This window comes from Rhinolophus hipposideros (genome assembly GCF_964194185.1).
Source record: "Rhinolophus hipposideros genome assembly, chromosome: 5".
Taxonomy (NCBI): Eukaryota; Metazoa; Chordata; class Mammalia; order Chiroptera; family Rhinolophidae; genus Rhinolophus; species Rhinolophus hipposideros.
The window spans coordinates 77673074-77695950 of NC_138051.1; the positions used below are offsets into that span (position 1 = coordinate 77673074).

At 36.5% G+C, this 22877-nt stretch overlaps 1 protein-coding gene and 1 pseudogene across 4 annotated transcripts in view; one reads left to right on the forward strand and one right to left on the reverse strand.

The window, feature by feature from the left end:
- PSEN1 (presenilin 1) overlaps nt 1–22877 on the forward strand; it is a 63395-nt gene that overhangs the window by 16434 nt on the left and 24084 nt on the right. For all 3 annotated transcript variants that reach the window (XM_081050070.1, XM_081050071.1, XM_081050072.1), the window contains exons 4-6: nt 9887–10140; nt 12179–12320; nt 19355–19422. In XM_081050070.1, coding sequence (XP_080906196.1) covers nt 9887–10140; nt 12179–12320; nt 19355–19422 — 464 coding nt within the window. The remainder of the gene's footprint in view (nt 1–9886; nt 10141–12178; nt 12321–19354; nt 19423–22877) is intronic.
- On the reverse strand, nt 2409–2897 carry LOC308498326 (transcription factor BTF3-like; annotated as a pseudogene). Its single transcript has one exon. The product of its transcript is annotated as a transcription factor BTF3-like (transcript).

The following is a 22877-nucleotide window of genomic DNA, read 5'->3' on the forward strand; positions in this document are numbered from 1 at the left end:
TTAAGGAAGAAAGAAATGAGCTACCAAACCACACACATAAAAGACCTGTAAGTTCTTTTTTTTTTTTAAAGATTTTATTGGGGAAGGGGAACAGTGTGTATCTCCAGGACTTTATTGGGGAACAGTGTGCTTCTCCAGGACCAATCAGCTCCAAGTCAAGTCATTGTCCTTCAGTCTAGTTGTGGAGGGCGCAGCTCAGCTCCAAGTCCAGTCACCGTTTTCAGTCTAGTTGCAGGGGGCGCAGCCCACCATCCCATGCAAGAGTCGAGCCGGCAACCTTGTTGAGAGCTCGTGCTCTAACCAACTGAGCCATCCGTTTGCCCAAGCCTGTATGTTTTTATCTTTTATAAATATATACTGACATACTTATGATGAAAGAAATGATATGTCCAAATTTGCCTCTAAATAATACTGGCAGGGCAGTACTGGGTGGGAAAATAGATGGAAAAAGATTAGCCATGACTTGATAATAATTGAAGCTAAGTAAAGTGTTCATGGGGCTTGATTATACACTTCTGACCATATTTATTTTAACTTTTTCCATAATAAAAAGTTGTGTTTTTTTTAATTAGCCTTAAAAATAATACTGTCATCGTTCCAATATTTAGCTACTAAGATTTTTTTATTTTGGAAATCCCTTATTCTAGTGTCATCTTCCTCATCTGACAGTTTTTAAAGCATTTACACAGCCCTTTGAGAAAGATGCTATTTTTTTTAAAACAGCTTTGTTAAAGTATACTTGGCATGCAGTAAACTGCACATATTTAAAGTATACAGTTTGATAAGTTTTGATGTGTGTATACCCTTGAAACCACCACCACAGACAAGATAATGAACATAACCATCACTCCCAAAAGTTTCCTCATGCTCCTTTGTAATCTTTTCCTCTTGCCCCTCCTCAACTACTCCCCATCCCTAGGCAACCACTGGTCAAATTTTTGTCACTATAGTTTTTATTTCCTAGAATTTTATATAAATGAAACCATACAGTATGTACTCTTCTGTCTAGCTTCTTTCATTCAACACAATTATTTCTTTTTTTCCCCCTTTCTTCTGCTTCCCCTGCCTACTCTGGTTCAAGCCGTTGTTTCTCGGTCTAGTTGTGTATCAATAGTTCCTTTTTATTGTTGAGTTGTATTCCATTGTATTGATATACTACAGGGTTTTGTTTTTTTTTTATCCATTCACTGTTCATCGATATTTGCATTTTTTCCAGTTTGGGGTTATTACAAATAAGGATGTTACAGGCATTCATGTACAAATCTTTGAATGGACATATGCTTTCATTTATTTTGAGTAAATACCTAAGAGCAGACTACATTATACAATGCAGTTGTATAATATATTGAACTTTTTAAGATACTGTTAAACAGTACTCCAAATTGGTTGTGTAATTTTGCACCAGCAGTTATGAGAGTTCCAGTTCCTCCATATCCTCATCAGCATTTGGTAAGGTCAGTCCTTTAGTTTTTTAGCCATTGTAGAGGGTGTGTAGTATCTGAATGTGGTTTTAATTTGAATTTCTCCAAATAATGATGTTAAGTGTGCTTTTCTTGTGCTTATCTGTCATCCTAATATCTTTGGTAAAGTGTCTGTTTAAGTCTCTTGCTTAGTTTTTAAATTGGGTTGTTTGTTTTCTTATCATTGAGTTTTGAAAGCTCTGGATATATAGGCTTTGCAAACATTTTTTCTCAGTCTGTGGCTTGTCTTTTTATTAACAGTGTTTTTTGAAGAGCAGAAGTAGATCAGTTTAGATATTAAAGTCCCTCTTATCAATATTTTGTGATTCTCTTTTTGGTGTCATCTAAGAAATCATTGCCTAACTCAAGTTCTCAAAAGTTCTTTCCTACGTTTTCTTCTGGAAACTTTATAGTTTTAGGTTTTACATTTAGGTCTGTATAGTGAGTATAATTTTTTGTATGTGGTATGAGGTATGGATCAAAGTTCATTTTTCTCCATTTGGATATCCGGTTGTTTCAGAACCATTGGTTGAAAAAGACTATTGAATTGCCTTTGCACCTTTGGCAAAAATTCATTGTCCGTGTATGTGTCGGTCTGTTTCTGGGCTCTCTGATCTGTTCCATTAGTCTATTTGTCCATCTTTGTGCCAATATTACATTTTCTTGATTACTGTTAACTAAGAAGTCTTTTTCAACTAGGCAAAGAACTTTATTAACTGTTGTTTCAAACTTTATTCCCAAGCTTCTTCACCTTAATTAGCTGCAAAGAATGATATGTGGAAGCAAAAACTGAAAAGAGTTGTAATGTCCAAGGGATTTGGGCTTAAAAATATTAGAGATCGAGATTTTATCAGATCCATGAACAAAATTTTAAAAAGCAGTCATAATACAAAATAGCAGCTCCAAGTAACTTCTTCAAGTTTTATCTTCTTCAGAAGTTGACTCAATTCAGTTTGCTTCATTCTTGGAAGCCTCATCATCGTTCTCCACAAGATCTGGAACTTCATCATCATCATCCTCTCCAGCAGCCAGTGGTACTTTTCCATCCCCAGATGGTTTGGGCAGAGCTTCAGCCAGTCTCGTTGAACTAGTCAGACTGTGTGCACCGAGCTGGTTTAAATGCTCCGTAGCATTTCTGTCAGCTGCTTGGTCTCAGCATGGCCTGTGATAGTCCCAAGTGTTCACGGCCAGAGAGGTTTGAACTTTAGGATTGTTAAAGTGGATCACTGTTCCTTGGTTTGTGAACATAGTCAGTTCTTCAATACCAGAGATATTGTTTGCCCCTAACTTCTTTAAGGAGAACTGAAGTTTTGTATCATGTGCTGTAGCTGTTCTGTGAACCAACTTCTTCTTTCTGTGAGCAGTTCCTTTCCCACCAATGTGCACTTGTGCCTGCAGTTTGGCGAGTTTCTCCTGGTTCACGATAGTTTCTTTCATCTTGTTGGAGAGGAAACGGAGCTGCACAGGGAACTAGAGTTGGCTCTCAGGAGTTCTTGGGCAGACCAGCTGAGAATAAACGCACACTCGCAGGGACACAAGATGGCAGCTAGAGCATAAGAAGTCCTAAAATCAAGTAGCATTAGTTTTTTAACTTTGAAAATTGTTTTGGATATCTTAGGTCCTTTGTATTTACATATGAATTTTACAAACATTTCCACAAAAAAGTTTGCTAGAATTCTGATTGAGATTGCATTCAATCTATAGATCAGTTGGAGGTGGGTTAGGGTGCAGGGGACGAGGGTGGTGATAGAATTGGCACCTTAATAATATAAAGTCTTTCAGTCCATGAATGCAGTATATTTCTACATTTATTTAGGTCTTCTTCAAAAAATTTTTTTAAAATTGTGATAAAATATAACAAAATTCAAAATTTACCATCTGAAACATTTTTAAGTGTACACTTCAGTTGTGTTTAACTGTATTTACATTGTGGCGCAACAGATGTCTAGAACTTTTCCAACTTGCAAAACTGAAGCTATACCCATTGAAACAACTGAAACTGAAACAACTCCCCATTTCCCCCTTCCCACAGCCCCTAGCAATCACAGTTATACCTTCTGGGTTTTTTTGAGTTGGACTACTTTAAGTATTTCATATAAGTGGAATCATATAGTATTTGTCTTTTTGTGACGTGGTTATTGCACTTAGTGTAATGTCCTCAAGGTTCATCCATGTCTTAGCATGTGACAAGATTTCTGTCTCTTTTGAGGCTGAATAATATTCCGTTGTATGTGTGCACCATCCTTTCTTCATCTATGTGTTGATTTGAGTTACTGCCATGTCTTGGTTCTTGTGAATAATGCTGCAATGATCACAGGTGAGCAAACACTTCTTTTCGATAATGATTTCTCTTCTTTTGGACATATATCCAGAAGTGGGGTTGCTGGGTCATATGATAATTCTATGTTTAATTTTTTAAGAAAACTCCATACTGTTTTGTATTGTAGTTGCACCATTTTGCAGTCATAACAATAGTGCCCAGGGTTCCAATTTTTCTACATCCTCACTAATACTTTTTATTCCTAGTTTTTTGATAGTAGTCATCCCAATGGGTGCAAGAATGGTGTCTCATTGTACTTTTGATTTGCATTTCTCTAATGATTAGTACTGTTGAGCATCTTCTCATATGCTTATTGGCCATTTGTATGTATTCTTTGGAGAAATGTCTATTCAAGTCCTTTGCTCAGTTTAAAATCAAATTGTTTTGTTGTTGTTGTTGAGTGGTAGGAGTTCTTTATATATTCTGAATACTAACCCCTTATCAGATATATGATTTGCACATACTTTCTCCTATTCTGTGGTTGCCTTTTCACTCTGTTGATTGTTTCTTTGATGCACAGAGATTTTAAAGTTTGATGTAGTCCCATTTGTCTATTTTTGCTTTTATTCTTTAATTTGTCATAGCAGTAGTGAATAGGTATATTTGGGGTTCCTCAAGATTATGCTCAGGTTCAATGATTAGCTAGGACTCACAGAACTCAGAAAAGGTGTTATACTCACTGTTCTATTTTATTATAGTGAAAGGATATAGATTAAAATTAGCAACAGAAATAGGCACATCGAGCAGGGACTAGGAGACACCAGGCATAAGCTTCTAGTTGTCCTCTCAGTGGAGTCGTGGGGACAGTGCTGAAACCTCCTAGGAACAGTGTGTGACAGCATGCGCGGAGTATTGCCAGTCAGGGAAGTGCATTTGAACCTTGATGTCCAGGTGTTTTATTGGGGTTTGGTCACGTAGACATGGCTGACCCTAGTTCTCTAGCCCCTCCCAAATTCAAGCAGATACTATGTGGCCCAAAACCCCCACCATGGAGCCCATTGTTAGCAATGTGGCCCAAGGCCTCATGCAGACAGAAACACTCTTAATAAGCAGGATATTCCAAGGACTTAGAGGTTATCTCCCAGGAACCAGGCCAAATCTTTCTTTGGCATGTGCAGGGTTTGGACACTCCTGGCTTGCTGAATTAATTCTCTGTTGTACATCCTTCAGCTCAAATGTCACTTCCTCAGAAAGATATTCTCTGGCCACATTATCTAAAAGTAGTGCCATCCCGTGTATTCTTTGTCACATCACCCTGCTATTCCACTCTGTGATTACGTTATTATCTATCTCCCTCTGCTTGAAATCAATTCATGAGAGCAGAAACCTTATCTGTCTTGTTGACTGCTGTATCCCTCGCACCTAGTACATAGCTGGCATTCACTGTTTTTTTATTAATTAGTAAGCATAGTAGTAATTATACTTACAAACTTTGTTTTAAAAGTACCGTAAGCCAAATAGAAAAATGGCAAAGGAATTAATACTTAGTTCATAGAAAAAAAATGCTCATCTTTCCTAGTAATGAGAGAAATAGAAGTTAAAATTACACTGAGATCCCATATTTCACCTATCAGATTGGTAGAAATCCAAGCTTTTCATAGTTTACTGTGTTGACAAGGGCTTGTTGAAATAGGCACTCTCCTACGTTAGTCTTTTTAAAGTGGTACAACACATAGGGAGGGTGATTTGGCAATATACTTTGCATATGTACTTTGACCCAGCAGTTTTACTTCAGGGAATTTCTCCTACAGTTAGGCCCCCCGCATGTGTGAAATAAGTTATAGGGGGCATTCATCACTGCAGTGTTTATAATGGCAAAAAGTTCGAAGCAAGTTAAATGTCCATCATTAGGGGATTGGCCTAATAAATTATGATATATTCATACACTGACTTTGTAGCTGGTTAAAAATATATGTTTTTAAAGAATAGGGATGTTCTTTGGGTACTGATATGTAAAAAAATCTCTATGATACATAGTTAAACAAGTGCAGGACAATGCATTCATTGTGCTACTACCATTTGTGTGATGGGGCAATGAGAATATATATTTGTATTTGCTTGTATGTACACAAAGAAACTTTGATAGGATTTGCAGAGAACAATGACGGTGTTACCCTGGGAGATTTGGAAACTAAGTAGTTTAGTGGGAGACTTTTTACTGTATACCTTTTGATACTCTGACTTTACACCCAGGAGAATGTTTTACCTGTTTAAATAAGTAAATTGTACTTAAAAAAAAAAAAAGAAAAGAAAAGAAAACGTATAGTCAGTTTTAAAAATAGAATCCAAAGTATTATAAAGAAGGGTGTGTGTATTAAACTGTGCTCTACTATCCCATATCAGCTTCGAGGGTGGGGCAGGGTGGGGTTGGCTAATGTTCATTATAAACCAGAACATCCAGTTGAGTAATGTGAATGAGCATATTCTGATTGCCTTTCATGCTAGGCTTAACCCAATTAAACTGTTCCTGTAGCCTAATAGGGCAGCAGTGGTGCCATAGAAAGAACAGGTTTTGAAGCAAGAGACCTGAATTTGATCCTGCCTCCGCTGTTTTCTGGCTAAAATTTTGGACAAGTTGCTTTAGTGCACATATACCAAAACCTCTCAACACATGAAAAGACTAAATGAGATAATGTGAGAGTGCTCTGTAAATGATCAACTACTATGTAGAGAGAGCTATTATTACTTGTTTTTTAGTTTATTTTGAACATTAGTCAACCCATCAAGTTGGTCATAATTGTATGGCTGAGTCACAAACATAACATTCTTAGCATATGGCCGTCACCTCCTCCTAAGAAAATAGAAGGATGAATTCCCTCCGCTGTCCTCCTCAGCTCTCCATCACCCTATGTCTCTGTTCTCTAGACCCCACCTTCTTCATAACCATTTCTTTCCTACGGGACTTGGGCCACTCTAGAGACTTGTGTTCAGCAAAGAGCTACCTTTTGTGCTTTGGAATAGTTTCCTTTTCATTCCTCATAGGGTTTCAGTCTTCATAAATATTTTCTCCATGAAGACAGAGTTACTTCCTGACTGAAGTAGAAGATACCAAGACCTTTGTAAGGCAGCTCTTCTCTCTTTTTTTGTTCCCCTCTGTGTACCCGCCCCCCATTAGTTATCAACCCTCTGTCTGGTATTGTCAATCTCTTCCTCTAATCCTACTTCTGTACTTTGACCTGATAAGTATGCTCAAGACGCTGACATCCCTAAAATAACTTTTTCAATTTGAATCCCTTCTGTTGTCATATCATTTTTTTCTTCAAGGAATGATTGCTTTTAATTTCTCAGTTTCTGTCCGTTCCTCAGTCCATTATGATTTATGATCTGCTTCCCTCTTAACTGTTGTACTTGTGTGAAGAAGTTGGTGAACTTCCCAGTGCCAAAGTCAGTGGCATTTCAGCTCTCATTCTGCCTGACTGTTGATGACACCTTTTTGACATGTGCTTCTCCTTTGGCTTCTGTGACACATTGATTCCTGGGGTTTCTTTCCTCTCCCCTGTTCTTTCTCCTTAATTTCTTTTGGTGGGTTTTCTCCTCTCCCCTGCTGCTTAAGTTTAGGGGTTAATCACACTTCTCTCCTTGGTCATAATCTCCCTCTGTGTTTTTCTTTCCACAGCTGTTGTAGTGCATTAATGACCAGCAAAATCATACTGTTCCTTCTTCCCATTTATACTCTCTCCCTGAGATTTCGTTCTTTTCCAAAGCTATAGAAACTAATGACTTCCCCCAACTCTCTTCTGAGCTTGAAATTCTTATTAACTGCCTTTGGACTTTCCTGCCTGGTAGCAGGTACTTCAGATTCACCTGTCTCCCACACTAAAATCTCTCCTCCTCCCGCCTGCGCGAGAGGCCTTGTGAGCCAGCCCTTGTGAGCCTTGTCTCTAGCAACGTCGTCATCAGCATTCCTAGTCGTCTCTTACGCTAGGAACCTCTAGAGTCATCCTTGACTCCTTCCTGACCATTCACATATAATTTGCCACAAAGCCCTGTCAATTCTGCTTCTGAAATATCTGTCTTCTACATCTATTTTTCATCACCCTCAGTCAGGCTTTTTAAAAATGAAACATAACGTGATGTGTCATGCCCTCAGTCTTGACAATTTTGATGGCTTTCTATTGCCTGTAGGACAAAGTCTAAAGTCCGTTGCACGGCAAACAGGGTTCTTTACAACCTGTTCCTAACCTGTTCTGCCACCAGTCCTGACAAACCCTTTTCTCCAGCCACCTCATGAGTACTCCCTGGTTTTCTGCATAGGCCTTGCACTTCACTTTCACACCTCTGTGCCACGACTCGGTGTCTCTGCCTGAAGCCCATTCACCTTCTACTTCTTCTTGAAGGTTCTACTTAAGAATCGTTATCTTTTATGTTGCCTTTCTTGACCACACAGAATTGTAGTCCTGTAGCACTTGAGAATGATCTCTAATGTAATATTCTATATTAAACCTAACTTATGAACTTCTTAAGGACAGCATCAAGATCTTACTAATTTCAGTACTGCCACAGAAGAGTTCTTGGAATATAGAATATTGATAATTACCTGTGGAATGAATGTATTGAAAGCAAAGTAAAAGAGAACTCGGCCCACACTGAGTCTGCAGAGCTCCCATGTTTTCTTGTGAACAGCAGATTGAGGTGGCTAAGAACTTGATTTCTGCGGTCAGGCATAGCTGGGTTCAAAACTGCTCTGTCACACTTACTAGCTGTGGCTGTTTCCTTACATGTGAAGTGGTGATGATGGGGTGGCTGTGTGTAAATGTAAAGCATATATCAATCCCTGGCACAGTATAAAAATGTTAGGCTATTATTAAGTGTGTAATGCATTTTTAATGACTAATAGTAATACTCTAGTAATAGTTATACCCTGTAGTCAAAGATGAGGTACAGGAGTTCATGTTCTCACAATTCTCCTAAGAGAATACTTTTTTAACCAAATTGATTACATCTTACCAGCAACAGTGACTATCAGTCTACTTTTCTCTCCTGTTCTATTACCTTGTTTCCCCCGAAAATAAGCCCCAATTAAGATCGTCAGCCAGCCGGACGCATTTAGTACGTTATGACGATGTTCCAGAAGAAGATGACATGACTGTATTTGAATAAATGTAGATTGTTGTACGTGAAAAAAGAAGACATCCCTTGAAAATACACTCTAATGCGTCTTTTGGAGCAAAAATGAATATAAGACCAGGTCTTATTCGGGGAAACATGGTATCTGTGAGGAGGAGGAGTGCCTGTTCTTTTTTCCTTAACTATTGTTTTTATTGTTGTTCGTTCTCTTGGGATTCATTCTACCCTTTACAAAAACTGAGTTTTAGATATGAACAGAGATACCAAAAAGGATATTGAACTTGAAGAATAGGAAAGGATAAACCCAAGATAAGGGTAAAGGTAATAAAAGGGTGTCTGGATTAAGAGTCTGAGAAAAGTAGAATCTAAGAAAGGTTCTCATTTCGTTCTGTCATTCATCAAGTATTATTGTCCCCTTACTCTGTACAGGGCACAATGGCAATGGGGCAGGGATATCAGAATTGTTTTAGGCCTAGTTTCTCTCTGTAAAGATATTTTTTTAATTGAATACTTCTTTGAGCTAATTGCAGATTTACATAGCAGTTGTAAGAAATAATACAGAGAGGTCCCCTTGTACATTACTAAACGGATTTTAAGTCTTTTTAATAGTGGAGGTGATATGGCGCCTTGTATAACTGGTAACTGGTATAAAGCCACAAGTAGAAAGCAATTCATGAATTTGGTAAGATTACTCTGCTTGTTGCTGCAGCAAATAAAGGTTTCATGCAGGTATCAGTTTTAAACCAAACCTCAAAGGATGAGTATACTTGTATTCAGTTGGGAATGGGAAAAGAATGCGGTAAGCTGAGACTCAGGTGAAAGGGAGGACCTGGGTTTCTTCAGTGAACAGTGGTAAATAAGCTAGACTTCTTAACTGTACACTTCTTGTAAATGGGTTCTTTCTTGCATCAGGTTTTTAGAATTCAAGTAATGGTGAGCCTGTTGTTAATCTCAGGTCCAGCTGTTACATTTCTGGTTTTGATATAGAACACCTTGATTCTCCTGAGGATCTGATTTAATGAAAATTTTGTACTTTTAGAATGACAGTAGAGAACGGCATGAGCACAGCAGCGAAAGGAGGAGGCGTGGCAATCCTGAGCCAGTGTCTAATGGAGGACCCCAGGGTGACACACTGCGGGCAGTGGAACAAGATGATGAAGAAGATGAGGAACTGACTCTGAAATACGGCGCCAAACATGTGATCATGCTCTTTGTCCCCGTGACTCTCTGTATGGTGGTGGTGGTGGCCACCATCAAATCAGTCAGCTTTTATACCCGGAAGGATGGGCAGCTGTATGTATGAGTGTTTTGTTTTATTGTTCTCAAGACCAGTGTAGCTTTTCTTCACAGCATGTCATCTCCAGCTTGAAGGCCTCTGAACTGAAGGGGCACGAAGGCTAGAGAGTTCTTCACTCAGAAGGAGTTGAGAGAGTGAGGAGTTATTTGTTACTTGATGCTTTAAATAGAGAAAATGAAGGCCACAGAACGAGATTTCCTGTATGGTGTCACTAAGGGCTGAATTTATTTGGATTTGAGCGGGTAAAGAGTTGAATAGTAATCTTTCCCACTTCACGGCCATTGGGCCCATTGTTCTTTGCCTGGAACATCCTTTTCTAACTTAGGTGGATTAATTCCTATTATCCTACTCACTTTGGCTTAAATGTTACGTCCAAAGATAACTTCCCTGATCCTCCTAACAAAAATAGGTACTTTCTGGTATTTCTCATAGCATCCTGTTCTTTTTCACTTGTAGCAATATGCAAATATATAAATATTTATTTACATTATTTGTTCAATACCTGCTTTCCTTCTCTACTGTAAGTTCTATCAGGCCACTTTGTTTCCAGGGCAAGGTATGTAATAAATGCTCAGAAAAAAAAAACAACAGTTGTTAACTGAAAGGATGAAGAATGAATGCAAGCTGGCGCTCTTGGAGAACTGTCATGTATATTCTCTGGCACTGTTGGTGCCAATCCTTTGCCTCCAAGAAAAATGCTTTGCTTCATATGTCACCTAGTTCTGTCTCTAGGATTCTCAAGGGGCTCAACTTTTAAGTGGATTTTAGAATTTGAAATTGGCAAGTGTCTGGAAAACTGTGGGGTGCTGAATGCAAGCTTTTAATATTTAGGAGAAAGGCTAAGACAGTGAGTAAAGAGCAGGAGTTAGAGACAGTAGCCAAAAGAGATTGAGGAATATTCTCTGTAGGAGTTAGAGTTAGGTTTGGCTACATATTATAGAACAAGGGTTAGCAAGCTATAACCCACAGGTCAGATCTGCCTGTCATCTGTTTTTGTAGCTGAAGTTTTATTGGAACACAACCATGTCCATGGTTGTGCATGCCCATGCGGTTTATGTTGTCTATGCCTGCTTTTATAATGGCAGAGTTGCCATTATTTGACCCACAAAGCTTAAAATATTTACTCTCTAGTCCTTTACAGAAAGTTTGCTGACCCCATTATAGAAAATCAAAACAACTGCTTTACATGATAAAGATATTTTATCTCTCTCCCACGGTGTACAGAGGTAGTCGGTCCAGATTGGTGTAGTGACTTCACATTCATCAAGGACTCAGGCTCCTCCTTTCTTTTTTTGCTGCTATACTCTACGTTATTCCAGGGTCCGTCTAGGTTATTGTGGGTGCTGGAGTCCCAGCCTTCATTCAGACAGCAGGAAGGAGTGAGGGAGAAAAGGACATAAGACATCTCTCAGCAGAATTAACTCCTTTCTTAGAAGTTCTACACAACACATCTACTTATAACTCATTGGCCATTACTTAGTCTCATGGCCACACCTGACTATATATATTCAGAACAGTCTTTTAGCTGGGAACATTGGCACCTAGAGTAAAAGTGTTTTTCTGTGAATGATAAAGAAGGGGAAGATGGACATAAGGCATTATTTCAAGACAACTCCAGTTGCAGTCAGCCTAAAGATGAAAGATAATAATTATAAGCCATATTACCTTCCTCTGACAACCACTTGTAGCCTGGGTAGTTTACGTGGCAGAATCCGGTTCTTCTGCAAATCACTAATAAGCTGTGGAGAAGGAACATTTGAGGAGGTAGTTATTTCAGCATATAGTGCTCACTGCATGAAGCCAGTGTCTGACTACAAGGAAGTCTACCTCTCCATGTTTTAGATGTTTCCTTTTATTTCGAAGCACGTACTTTAGAGGCTAGCTATTTTTCTTAGGGTAAAAATTTTTGGCTAGATTGATGAAATGGAAAAAAGTAACATATCAGTTGAATCAAGGCAACAAACCTTGGGTTGGACAGGGTATGTGGTTTGGGATAACACTTACCTGGGGCTTTTGTGTTTTGTTTTGCTGTAGAATCTATACTCCATTCACAGAAGACACAGAGACTGTGGGCCAGAGAGCCCTGCACTCCATTCTGAATGCTGCTATCATGATCAGCGTCATTGTTGTCATGACTATTCTCCTGGTGGCTCTATATAAATACAGATGCTACAAGGTGAGCACAGAGACAGAGCTTTGCTTTTCACCATATTCTTTTTATGATTGGGCTTTCCTGTCACATGCCTTAATTGGTCTAGTAAAGAAAAAGATCTTATATTCTTAAACTAAGTTACTTTTTAGTTTTTCCCCTCTCATTGTAGAACATTTGAAAAATACAAAAAGGCATACATAGAAAACAAATGTTTGCATATTATATCACAATCTAAATGGTTTTAACATTTTGATTTGTGATATATATATACATCTATATACACACGTGTGTGTGTGTGTGTGTGTGTGTGTGTGTGTGTATATATATATATATATATAAAATTCCAAAGGGATATATCCTAAGACTTTTGGTGTTTCCTCATTCACAAATAGCATAATATAATATATTTATCCCCATAAAATAACATATAACTTAAAAAAATCATATTGAGGTAGCCGGATGACTCAGTTGGTTAGAACGTGAGCTCTGAACAACAGAGTTGCTGGTTCAATTCCCGCATGAGCCAGTGAGCTGCGCCCTCTACATCTAGATTGAAGACAACGAGCTGCCGCTGAGCTTCTGGAGGGGCGGCCGGATGGCTCAGTAGGTTAGAGCGCGAGCTCTCAACAACTAGGTTGCCGGTTCAATTCCCGCATGGGATGGTGGGCTGCGCCCCCTGTAACTAAGATGGAAAACGGCAACTGGACTTGGAGAGGAGCTGCGCCCTCCACAACTAGACTGAAGGACAATGACTTGGAGCTGATGGGCCCTGCAGAGACACACTGTTCTCCAATAAAATTTTAAAAAAACAATCATTATATTTTCATACTTGAGCACAGAACAATCAAGCCACCTTCAGATGCTGATTTAAACTTGTTGGTGACTGGCTATATCCCCAGTTCCAAGTGGGTACCCACCCATCATTCCCTCACCACCTCTCTTCCAGTAGCACTGATTCTTTCTTTGGGAAACAAGGGCAGGGGAGGTTGTGCAGGAAAGACACAGACCTAACTTTCCTAGCCTCTGCTTCCCTGGCTCACTCTTTAGCAAGTGACTCACTTCTGAATTTCAGCCACCAGGCACATGTTCCAGATTCATGCCTCAAAAAAATGACAAATTATTAACAGTCATGAACCTTTAGGATCATTTTCAAATAAATACTAAATTTCCAAATATTGAAGTCTACTCTACTTCCCCTTTGTATTTATTTGTGTATATTTTTTAACATAATTAAAAAGCTTAATCAGTATGTGTCCTTTCTTTACTTTAACTTTGGCATAAGCCATTTTCCATATTATAAACTCTTAGAAAATACATCTTAACAGCTACATAATATTTAACTCAATGGGTGTATTGTAATTTACTTCCCCGAATTTCCCTCATATTGGACATTTAAGTTGTTTCCAGTTTTTCACTATTCTAATAAACAATGAATGTCTTTATGCATAGAGCTTTTTCATTTTTTCAGATTATTTTCTTAGGGTAAAATCCTAGACAGAATTTTTGGGGCAAATTATTTACATATTTTTAACTGTCTTGGTACGCTAAATTCCCTTTTCAAAATGATAGTATCAATTTGTACTTAACACTAGTAGTGAATGAACTATCTGTCCTACCTTACCTTTACCAGCATTGAATTTAAAAAATTTTAAATATCTGTGCTAATTTTTATAGGCAAAACAAAATGTCTTAATTTGCATTTAGTTGATTACTAGTAAGATTGGATACCTTTTCAGTGTTCACAGACTCTAAAATTATACAAGGTTTAACCTTGTTTGTTGAACATTTGGATGGATAAAAGTGTTAGCCCAGGTGGTGAACATCTGTAGTCTGATGTTAGCGTATAGAGAAGGTAGAAGAGGAGATGTGTTATGATGATGACAGGAAGTCATCAGAAGGCCAAAGAGCAAATGACGTAAACCCAGGCTGGAAAGCATACTCCTCCCACTGTTCAAATGTGGTCATGTCTTAAGTACTTTTCTTGATCCCTTTTTTCACCATATATATTGTCTGCATATAAATGTTTACTTGCCAGTTCCAGTTTTTTGCTTTATTGGACTCACTTTGTGACTTTTATCTAGACTATATGCAACTTTTGTTCTTCACATTTTGTTGGGAGTGATTGGGGTCACATCCACACCTGTGCGTCCTGGGGTTGGTCCCCCAAGTTCCTAACAGCTTTTTTTTTTTATAAAGTTTTTTTTTTTTGTTTTTTTTTTGGGAAGGGGAACAAGACTTTATTGGGGAACAGTGTGTATTTTTTCAGGATTTTTTCCAAGTTGTCCTTTCAGCCTTAGTTGTAGAGGGTGTTGTTCAGCTTCAAGTTGTCCTTTCAGTCTTAGTTGTGGAGGGTGCAGCTCGGCTCCAGGTCCAGTTGCCATTGCTAGTTGTAGGGGGCGAAGCCCACCATCCCTTGCGGGAGTCGAACCAGCAACCTTGTGGTTGAGAGGACGCACTCCAACCACCATCCAGGAGCTCAGTGGCAGCTCAGCTCAAGGTGCCGTGTTCAATCATTAGTTGCAGGGGGCGCTGCCCACCATCCCTTGTGGGAAATCAAACTGGCAACCTTGTGGTTGAGAGCCCACTGGCCCATGTGGGAATCGAACCGGCAGCCTTCGGAGTTAGGAGCACGGGGCTCCAACTGCCTGAGCCACCGGGCTGGCCCCACTAACAGCTTTAAGAAGTTTCTTTCTTGAGTTTCTTCCTTTCTGTAGTCTCCCGGATACTTTCTGGTTTTTGGCCTTCCCTGTTTCCTTCCTTCAGCCAGAAAGCTGGGCTTTATTTTCCCGGTGTCAGTGCCAGGTGGGAGGACAGAGAGAAATATAGCAAGGGCCATTTGCCTCACTGTCTGGGAACTACAGCTCCTCCAGTCAAATGGGAAGAGCTTCCCCTCCTCCTAAATGTTAGGCTCCTGCCACCCCCATTGCCACCACCACTGGATTGTTTGGGGGTTGGATGTGAAAGAATGGAGAAAATGGAAAAACCAGAAAATAGGATTTTTCATTCTATTTTGGTGTTAGGAGACTTCTTTCCTGTTCCTCTGGCCAAAACTGGAGGGTTTCTCCTGCTGCTCTCACTGTCTTGCTAAAAAACCACTCCGGATGTGTTGAGTAGTGGTGGGAAGGGTAGTACTGGAGGGAAAAAAAGTGGTAAACTCATTGTTGGTCCACTGGTACTTTTCATTCCCCAGTTCACCTGCCTCTCTTTACTTTTCAGATCCTCAACTAGCAGCTGCATGCATTCTATCCAGGTTTTATAGCTGCATTCGGTGGGAGAAACAGGATGGGATGTGCTTTTACTCCTTGTTACCTAGCACCTATCTTGATATATTTTTGGTCAGTTTTGTGTCTTTTAGTTGTGCTTCATTTTACACCATCTGAAAAGTTTATATTCAACCAGATTTCCACATTTACTCATTCATTTATGTTGTTTTGCGTTTTTAATGTTCAAGTCTTAGCAAGCACAGGCCAAGTCTATAAAAACAAGTTGTTTACTTTGACTCCTAGTATAAAGTAAAAGCTTTTGAGTCAGAAATTCAGAAACTTGCCAGAACCTGTTTGGAAATGATCCCTGGGGATTTGTTATGTCAGTGGTTGGTTGTGCAATGCCTATAAGAAGCACAAGAAGCTAAAAGACCAAACAAACCTTAAAAAGTGTCAGCCGAGTGTAAATGAATCAGGATGCTTTGGCTAGAAATAAATGGTAACGACCTATTTAAGGGTCTTAGGGTTTGTAGACTGGACACATAATTAGGCCATATGCTGAGTGTTACAAAGAAGAAAAAAAAGCTGAGGATTCTTATTTTTAAAAAAAATTCTTGAGAAGAATCAGTTCTGCATTCTTAGCCTCTGTATTGGTCCTAGATGGTAATCCTCTAGACGACCAGTGGTCTGGATAATGGATGTCAGGCGGTCTGAATACGTAAACATTCTTTCCTTAGTCTTTCAGGAGGTAATCGGAGGATTATATGGAGGTTTGATGTATATCCAGGTATTAAAACAGGACTGGAAATTTAAATGTAAGTTCCCAGGCTAGTTAAAACAAGAATAGAACCATTTCTTCATGCCTTAACGTACTTGATTTTAGTAATTTAGCAGCTTGACTATAGTGACTCCATATGTTGATTTCTCAAAAAACAGAAAAGGCAGTTATTATTATTTGTTGTACATGGAACTATATAGCTTATTTAAGTCACATGACTTCTGGCCTGGATAGTTCAGAGTTTAGAGGAAACACTTGCTGTTCTGTACTGAAACAGGGCTCTTTTCATTCAGAGCATTTAGCACAGGAAAGATAAGTAGGGATTTTTGCAAGATGAGAAAGACCTGTTTTACAATCTGATGTTCTAGAAAAAAGGGGAGATGCTATTAAGTCATCATCAGAAGAGACTTTGAATTCAGGCCATAACTCAGAAAAGGTTGACACAAATCACCAACTTAAATAGGAAAACTGTTTACAACCATTACTACAGGCAAAGGGCAAATGTTATAAAGATCACTTACAGATCATTAAGAAAATTATGAACATCCTAATAAGAAATTTTAAAAATTCCAAGCAGAAAAATTATGAAGGAAATAAAGCTGGCCAGTAGAGACACGTGAATATATGTTTCCTCATCATTAAAACAGAAATATATTAAAATAACAAATTAACATATTTTACCTATTAACATGGTAAAGATCGATCCAGCCTTTTTTGTGAAGTCATTAAACCATTATGTTTCAATAGTCAGTGATCAGAAAAAGTGTGTGCACTTTGATTCAGTAATTTTGCTTTCATGATTTTTTTCTAAAGAAAGAATTAGAAATGTAGAAAAATATTTGCATGCTAGTACTTTATCCTAGCATAAATTGTAATTGAAAAAAAAAAGGGAAAACACCACAAATTTATGCCTAAGGAAAAGGTTAAGTTGTGGGTTCATCTCTATAAATTATTTGGTCATTTAAAAATCACTTAAAAAATATTTGGTGGCATGAGAATATCTGTAATAAAAAATTAAGTTTTAAAAAAGCAGAATGTATTGTAACTTGATTCTAATTTTGTTAAAAGGTCTTTATACATGCCTACATAGGCAGACAGAAAACATATCTGAAAAGAAAATGTTAATATTAACTTTGGTTGTCATTGCTCAATGGGAATTGTTTTCTTCTAGTGTTTCTCTATTTTCTAAATGTTATATGCATGTTACTTTGGTATTCAGAAAAATGCTGTTTTTTTAAATAAACAATATCCCCGTGTTCCCTTACTGAAAAAACAAGGTAAAAAGCATTTCTCAAGAAAGATGAGAATTTCTAGTATGTAATATTTGCCTTGCCCTGACCTTTAATATGGAGCTTAATATGGAAAACCAGTACACATCTTTAAAGCATTTCTGTCTTGTAATATTTTATTTCCTTTTAATTTTGTATGTTGGATTATTTCTAAAGCTGAGACCTATGAGCTTGATGAGGTAGGATGCAGGTGGGGAGATTTCTTTCTGCTTAAGCTATATATATATATTTTTTTACAGAAGAAATAGATTAAGGGCTCCCTTTAGAATATTTTGCTGAGGTTGAAGTATTTAGAGGGAAATATACAGGTATCTTCAGTTTACTGTGATATGTATTAAAAATAAGATGGACTAATGGATAGAGAGATGGATAGAAATGTTGCAAAGCAAGTATAGCAAAATGTGAATGGTAGAATTTAGGTGGTATATGGATGTTTACTGCAAAAATTGTTAAACTTTGCTGTGTGTTTGAAAAGTTTTATAATAAAACATTGGAAAATGTTTGTGGAAGAACAGAAACTAAATTTAATAAAAATTTTTAAAGAGAGTCAGTGAAAATTTTAAATAAATCTTTTTTGTTTTTCCAAGGATTTAACAATCACAAATAACCTTGGGTGATCAAAACAGAACCACGAGAAAATTAACACAGATTCTAATCACAACTAGACTTTGATAGCTTAGATCCTGATTATTGGAACAACTGGATCTGGTAATGCTGGTAGAAGATTTAGAAAAAAAATGAAGACGATATAATATTCTTGATTTGGAGGTTTTCTTTTCTCTCCTTTCGTCACGGTTTGATTTGATCTGTTCTGGTTAAGAGACATATTTGGAAACATGCATTTTGTAGCTCTTTCTGTCATTAAACAATAAAGTTCACTGCAAGATTAAAGCAAAAAAAAAGATTAAAGTAAATTATGGGTGTTTCCATCTCGAAATATTTTTACTCTTGGTTAGAAATTACTTGACACTTTATTGTACTTTTTCTGTTTTTAAAAACCCCATACTTTTTGGGTTGTATAGTATTTTCCCAAATATACCCATAACATAAAATTTCCATTTAAAGCGTTCATCTTGTGTAATAGATTACAAAAACAAATTCTGTCTCTTCACATTAATAAGCTGTACATGAGTAACAGAGAGTAATATTTATATAGTGCTGTATGAATTCTGCATAATAATGATGGACTGAATTCTAAGTGTTTCAAAGAATTCATAATAGTAATACTTAATGAATGATGTAAAATGTTGAAAGCTTTGCAATACTCATTGAAACTTCAGATTCTGAATATTCTTTTGTCAAATGGTTATATAGTTTAGAAGGCTTATTTTCTTTGTACAGTTAATGTATGCATACACAGGTTACCTAACCAAATACCTGATTTTCAATTTTATTTATCAAGTACTTATTTAATTTATTTATTGTTTATGTTAGAAATACTACATAATTCCTCCACTGAAAATGTTGCTACTTTAAAGTTTAAAATGTCAACTGTTGACTCTTAATAATTCGATATTTTAGAATGCATTCTTTTCTTTTTAAAATTTCACCTATTTCTAAAGGAATGAGGGTCTATATATGTCTTGCTGAAATTTCTATTTACTATTATGAGTTGTTCAGCCCCAAAGAGTTCTAGTATAAGAATTCACTGAACCCAAAGCCATTTGTGTTCTGCCATTTGAAAAGCATAACATATACAGAAATAGTATACTATTTTTGAAGTCACAAATTTGCACTTCTTTAGGGCTTCAGGATCTGCTAATTATATTGAAATTCTTTCTTTTCTAGGTTATCCATGCTTGGCTTATTATTTCATCGCTATTGTTGCTATTCTTTTTCTCATTCATTTATTTGGGGTAAGTGTGAAATATTTGGTCTACTTTTCAGAAATTAACAATGTTTGAGCTCTCTGTCATTTAAAGCAGTGTCTTTTATTGATGAACTACTCTTAAATTATAATTGTTTCCATATGTAGATCATACTTGTTATATATAAGACGAGTTAATATTATCGATATTCTTCTGTTGATCCTTACTTATAAATAAGTAGAACTGAAAGAACGGAAAACTATAGTCAATTCTAAGTCTTTTTTAGTGAAGAATTTAATTCTTTCAGTGAAGATTTTTTTGTATTCTTTACTTCCAGTAGAAATCTATGAATCAGAATGTTAAGAAAGGATTTCAAGAAAGTATATAAATATGATTTAATTAATTTTCAAACCCTTATATTGTTTCATCAGTGAGTTGGTTTTTCCAAATGAAATGTTACATGAAAATATTACACATAAAATAGAAAAAATAGAGCTGCTCTGTTGAAGAGAATAGAGAGGCTCAGAGATTTGCCAACCTGACCTTTCTCTCAGCACCCGTGGTAGAAATAACGTTTGTAAACCATTGCACTAGCTCTTAAATTAGGAACAGAAGCAATAAAAACTAATAAATAAATTGATGAATTTGGTAGAGCCAGTAAGAAAAAATGATAGACTAAAGAAACAAATATGAGAATCTATATGAAATGGATGATTTTCTAGAAAAAATTGTCAAAACTGACCACTGATGCAATAGAAAATCTAAGTATAGCAAAGAAAAAATACAGAAGGTTGTTGAAGAAGTTCTCATCTTAGCTCCACCAATAACAACAGTACATCATTTTATAAAGCCAGCATCACATTGATACTAAATACCTCTAAATTACGAAGAAAAAGGAAACTAGACCAATCCTATTTATTGATATCAAAAGAATAACTAAGTATTAACAAGTAGGATTCAGCAACACATCAAGGAAATAATACCTTATGACAAAATGGGGTTTGTTTGCTGAATGGAAGAGTGGTTCATTATTAGCAAATTTCAATATATGTCACCATGTTACTAAGTCATCATCTCTGTACATGCTGAAAGGCATTTGATAAAATTTAACACCTGTTCTTGATGAAATTCTGTAATAAAACAAATCGATAGTTCCTTTTTTAACATGATAAAATGAATAAATCTCTTCTAAAAGTCAGTATCATCTTCATATGGAAATTCTAGAAGCATGCCTATTATGTCAGTAACAAGATGAGGATTTCCTTTATCAATATTGTTGTCTGACATTGCTCTAGAGGGAATAGAGCACAATTAAAAGAGAGAAAGACATACGAGCTATACAATTTGGAAAAGAAGGTTAAATTACCAGTATTTGGAGTTAAAATGATTGTGTACTTAGTTTCAGAACTCACCAAAAGGCAATTATAGAATCACTAAGAAAACTTGGCAAGGCATCTGAATACAAAATTAATTCAGTAGCATTCATGAAGACACTAGTTAGAGAACATAATGAAAGGAAAAAAAATCCCATTTATGATAGCAGCAAAAGAGACAAAAATATCTAGGATTAAACAAGAATCGTGCAAGATTTGTTAAGAAATTTTTAAATGCTTCTGAAAGGCTTAGAAGACTTAAATAGAAAGGTATACCAGGTTTCATAAGAAGACTTAGTATCATAATGATGTCAGTTCTCTCTAAGTGTATTGTAAAAATTAATATAAGCCCAACAAAAATATGAACAATTTATTTTTGATCTGGACAAGATAATTCTAAGTTTATTTGGAAAAATTAATAAGTGAACTTACTCCAAAGAATTCTGAAAAAGAAGAAAAATGAAGGGATACTAGTCCTACCTGATTTGAAAATATAATAAACCTACAATAATTAAAATAGGACACCTGCACCATGAATAGTGATCAGTAGAAAAGCTCAAATATATAATGGAATTTAAGATAAAGGTAGTATAGAATCAGTAGGCTATAGATGGATTATGTATTCATAGTAATTGGTGTTGGGATAATCAGGTTGCAGGGAAATGAACAAGTACACATTGGTTTATAACTTTTAAGAGCAGTTTGGCATATTAAAATTTTAAGTGCATATGTCCTGAACCTAATAATTTGTAGGAACAATCATTGTAGCATTGTTTCTAATAGCAAAAGAATGGATGGAATCACTCTAAATGTCCATCAACAGAAAACTGGTTAAATGAATTAAATAAATTAGGGTACATTTATTGAATAAAGCCATTAAAAAGAAAGAGGCAGCTCTGATATACTAATGTGGAAAGATCTCCGTGAGTATTGTTAAGAGAAAAAAGCCTGGTATAGAACAGTGTATACAATATGCTATTATTTGTGTTTAATAAAGTATATGTGATATGTATAGACAATCACTGGAAGGATACAAATGAAATTAATAATAGTACTTTTCCTTTGGAGAGGGGCACTGTGGGACAAGGTGGGGAGGAAAACTTACTTTTCACAGTATGTATCGTGAATTTTATATTATACATGTATTACCTAGCCAAAGATTAATAATAATTTGTGTGTTTTTTGTTTTTTGTTTTGTTTTTGTTTTTGAGTGCTAGGATATCTGAAATGCTTAATACAAATAGCTGCATTGTCTAGAAATTTCAACATTTATTTTGAGATTTCAAAATGGAAAAATTGTCTTTCTGGATAGTCTCGGCACCCAAAGTTTGTGCTTAAATGAGTGCTTGCTTTCTCTTCAATTACGAAAAGGCATCTTCTATACTTGTAATCTTTTTATTTTTAGATGGTGAAATTTTATCCCCCCAAATTAAAATAGTGTTTTGTTCTTTACAAAAATGACTTAACAGTCATTGGGGAGGGAGGGAGGGAGATAGAAAGGAGGGAGGGAGGGAGGGAGGGAGAGAGAGAGAGAGAGAGAGAGACAGAGAGAGAGAGAGAGAGAGAGAGAGAGAGAGAGAGAGAGAGAGAGAGAGAGATCACAAGATTATAAAGAAAAAGAAAAAAGTGAAAAAAATGACCAAACTCCCATCATCTAAAGATAAGTCCCTCATCCTTTCAGGAGTCACTATATTGATATATTGCTCTCACTACTCACACATTGTTTCATAAATGAGATCATTTTTTTCCCCAGGCAACAGTGTGTCATGTCTATCTATATTCCATGTTTGTGTGTGTGTATACAAAATATATACCTTTTTAATGGCTGTACTAAATTTCATTTTAGGAAAATAATATACATCCTAGCTATAAAATGTATTGTGCATGTTTAATTTTTTCCAATTTCAGCTATTTTAAATGAGGGTTTCCCAAAGTGTAGAATGGCATTTTAGATGGTATACAGCCTTTTTTAGTTTTTGTACTTGTACTTGTTTTTATAGTCTGTGATACTGGTTTCCCATTTATATGAATTATACATTTTTCTGTTAAAATAAGCTCAACTTGAGGGAAAAAGTTAATTTAAAGAAAAGTGTTAAAAGCCTAGTTGATACAGATATGGTAAAAATGTGA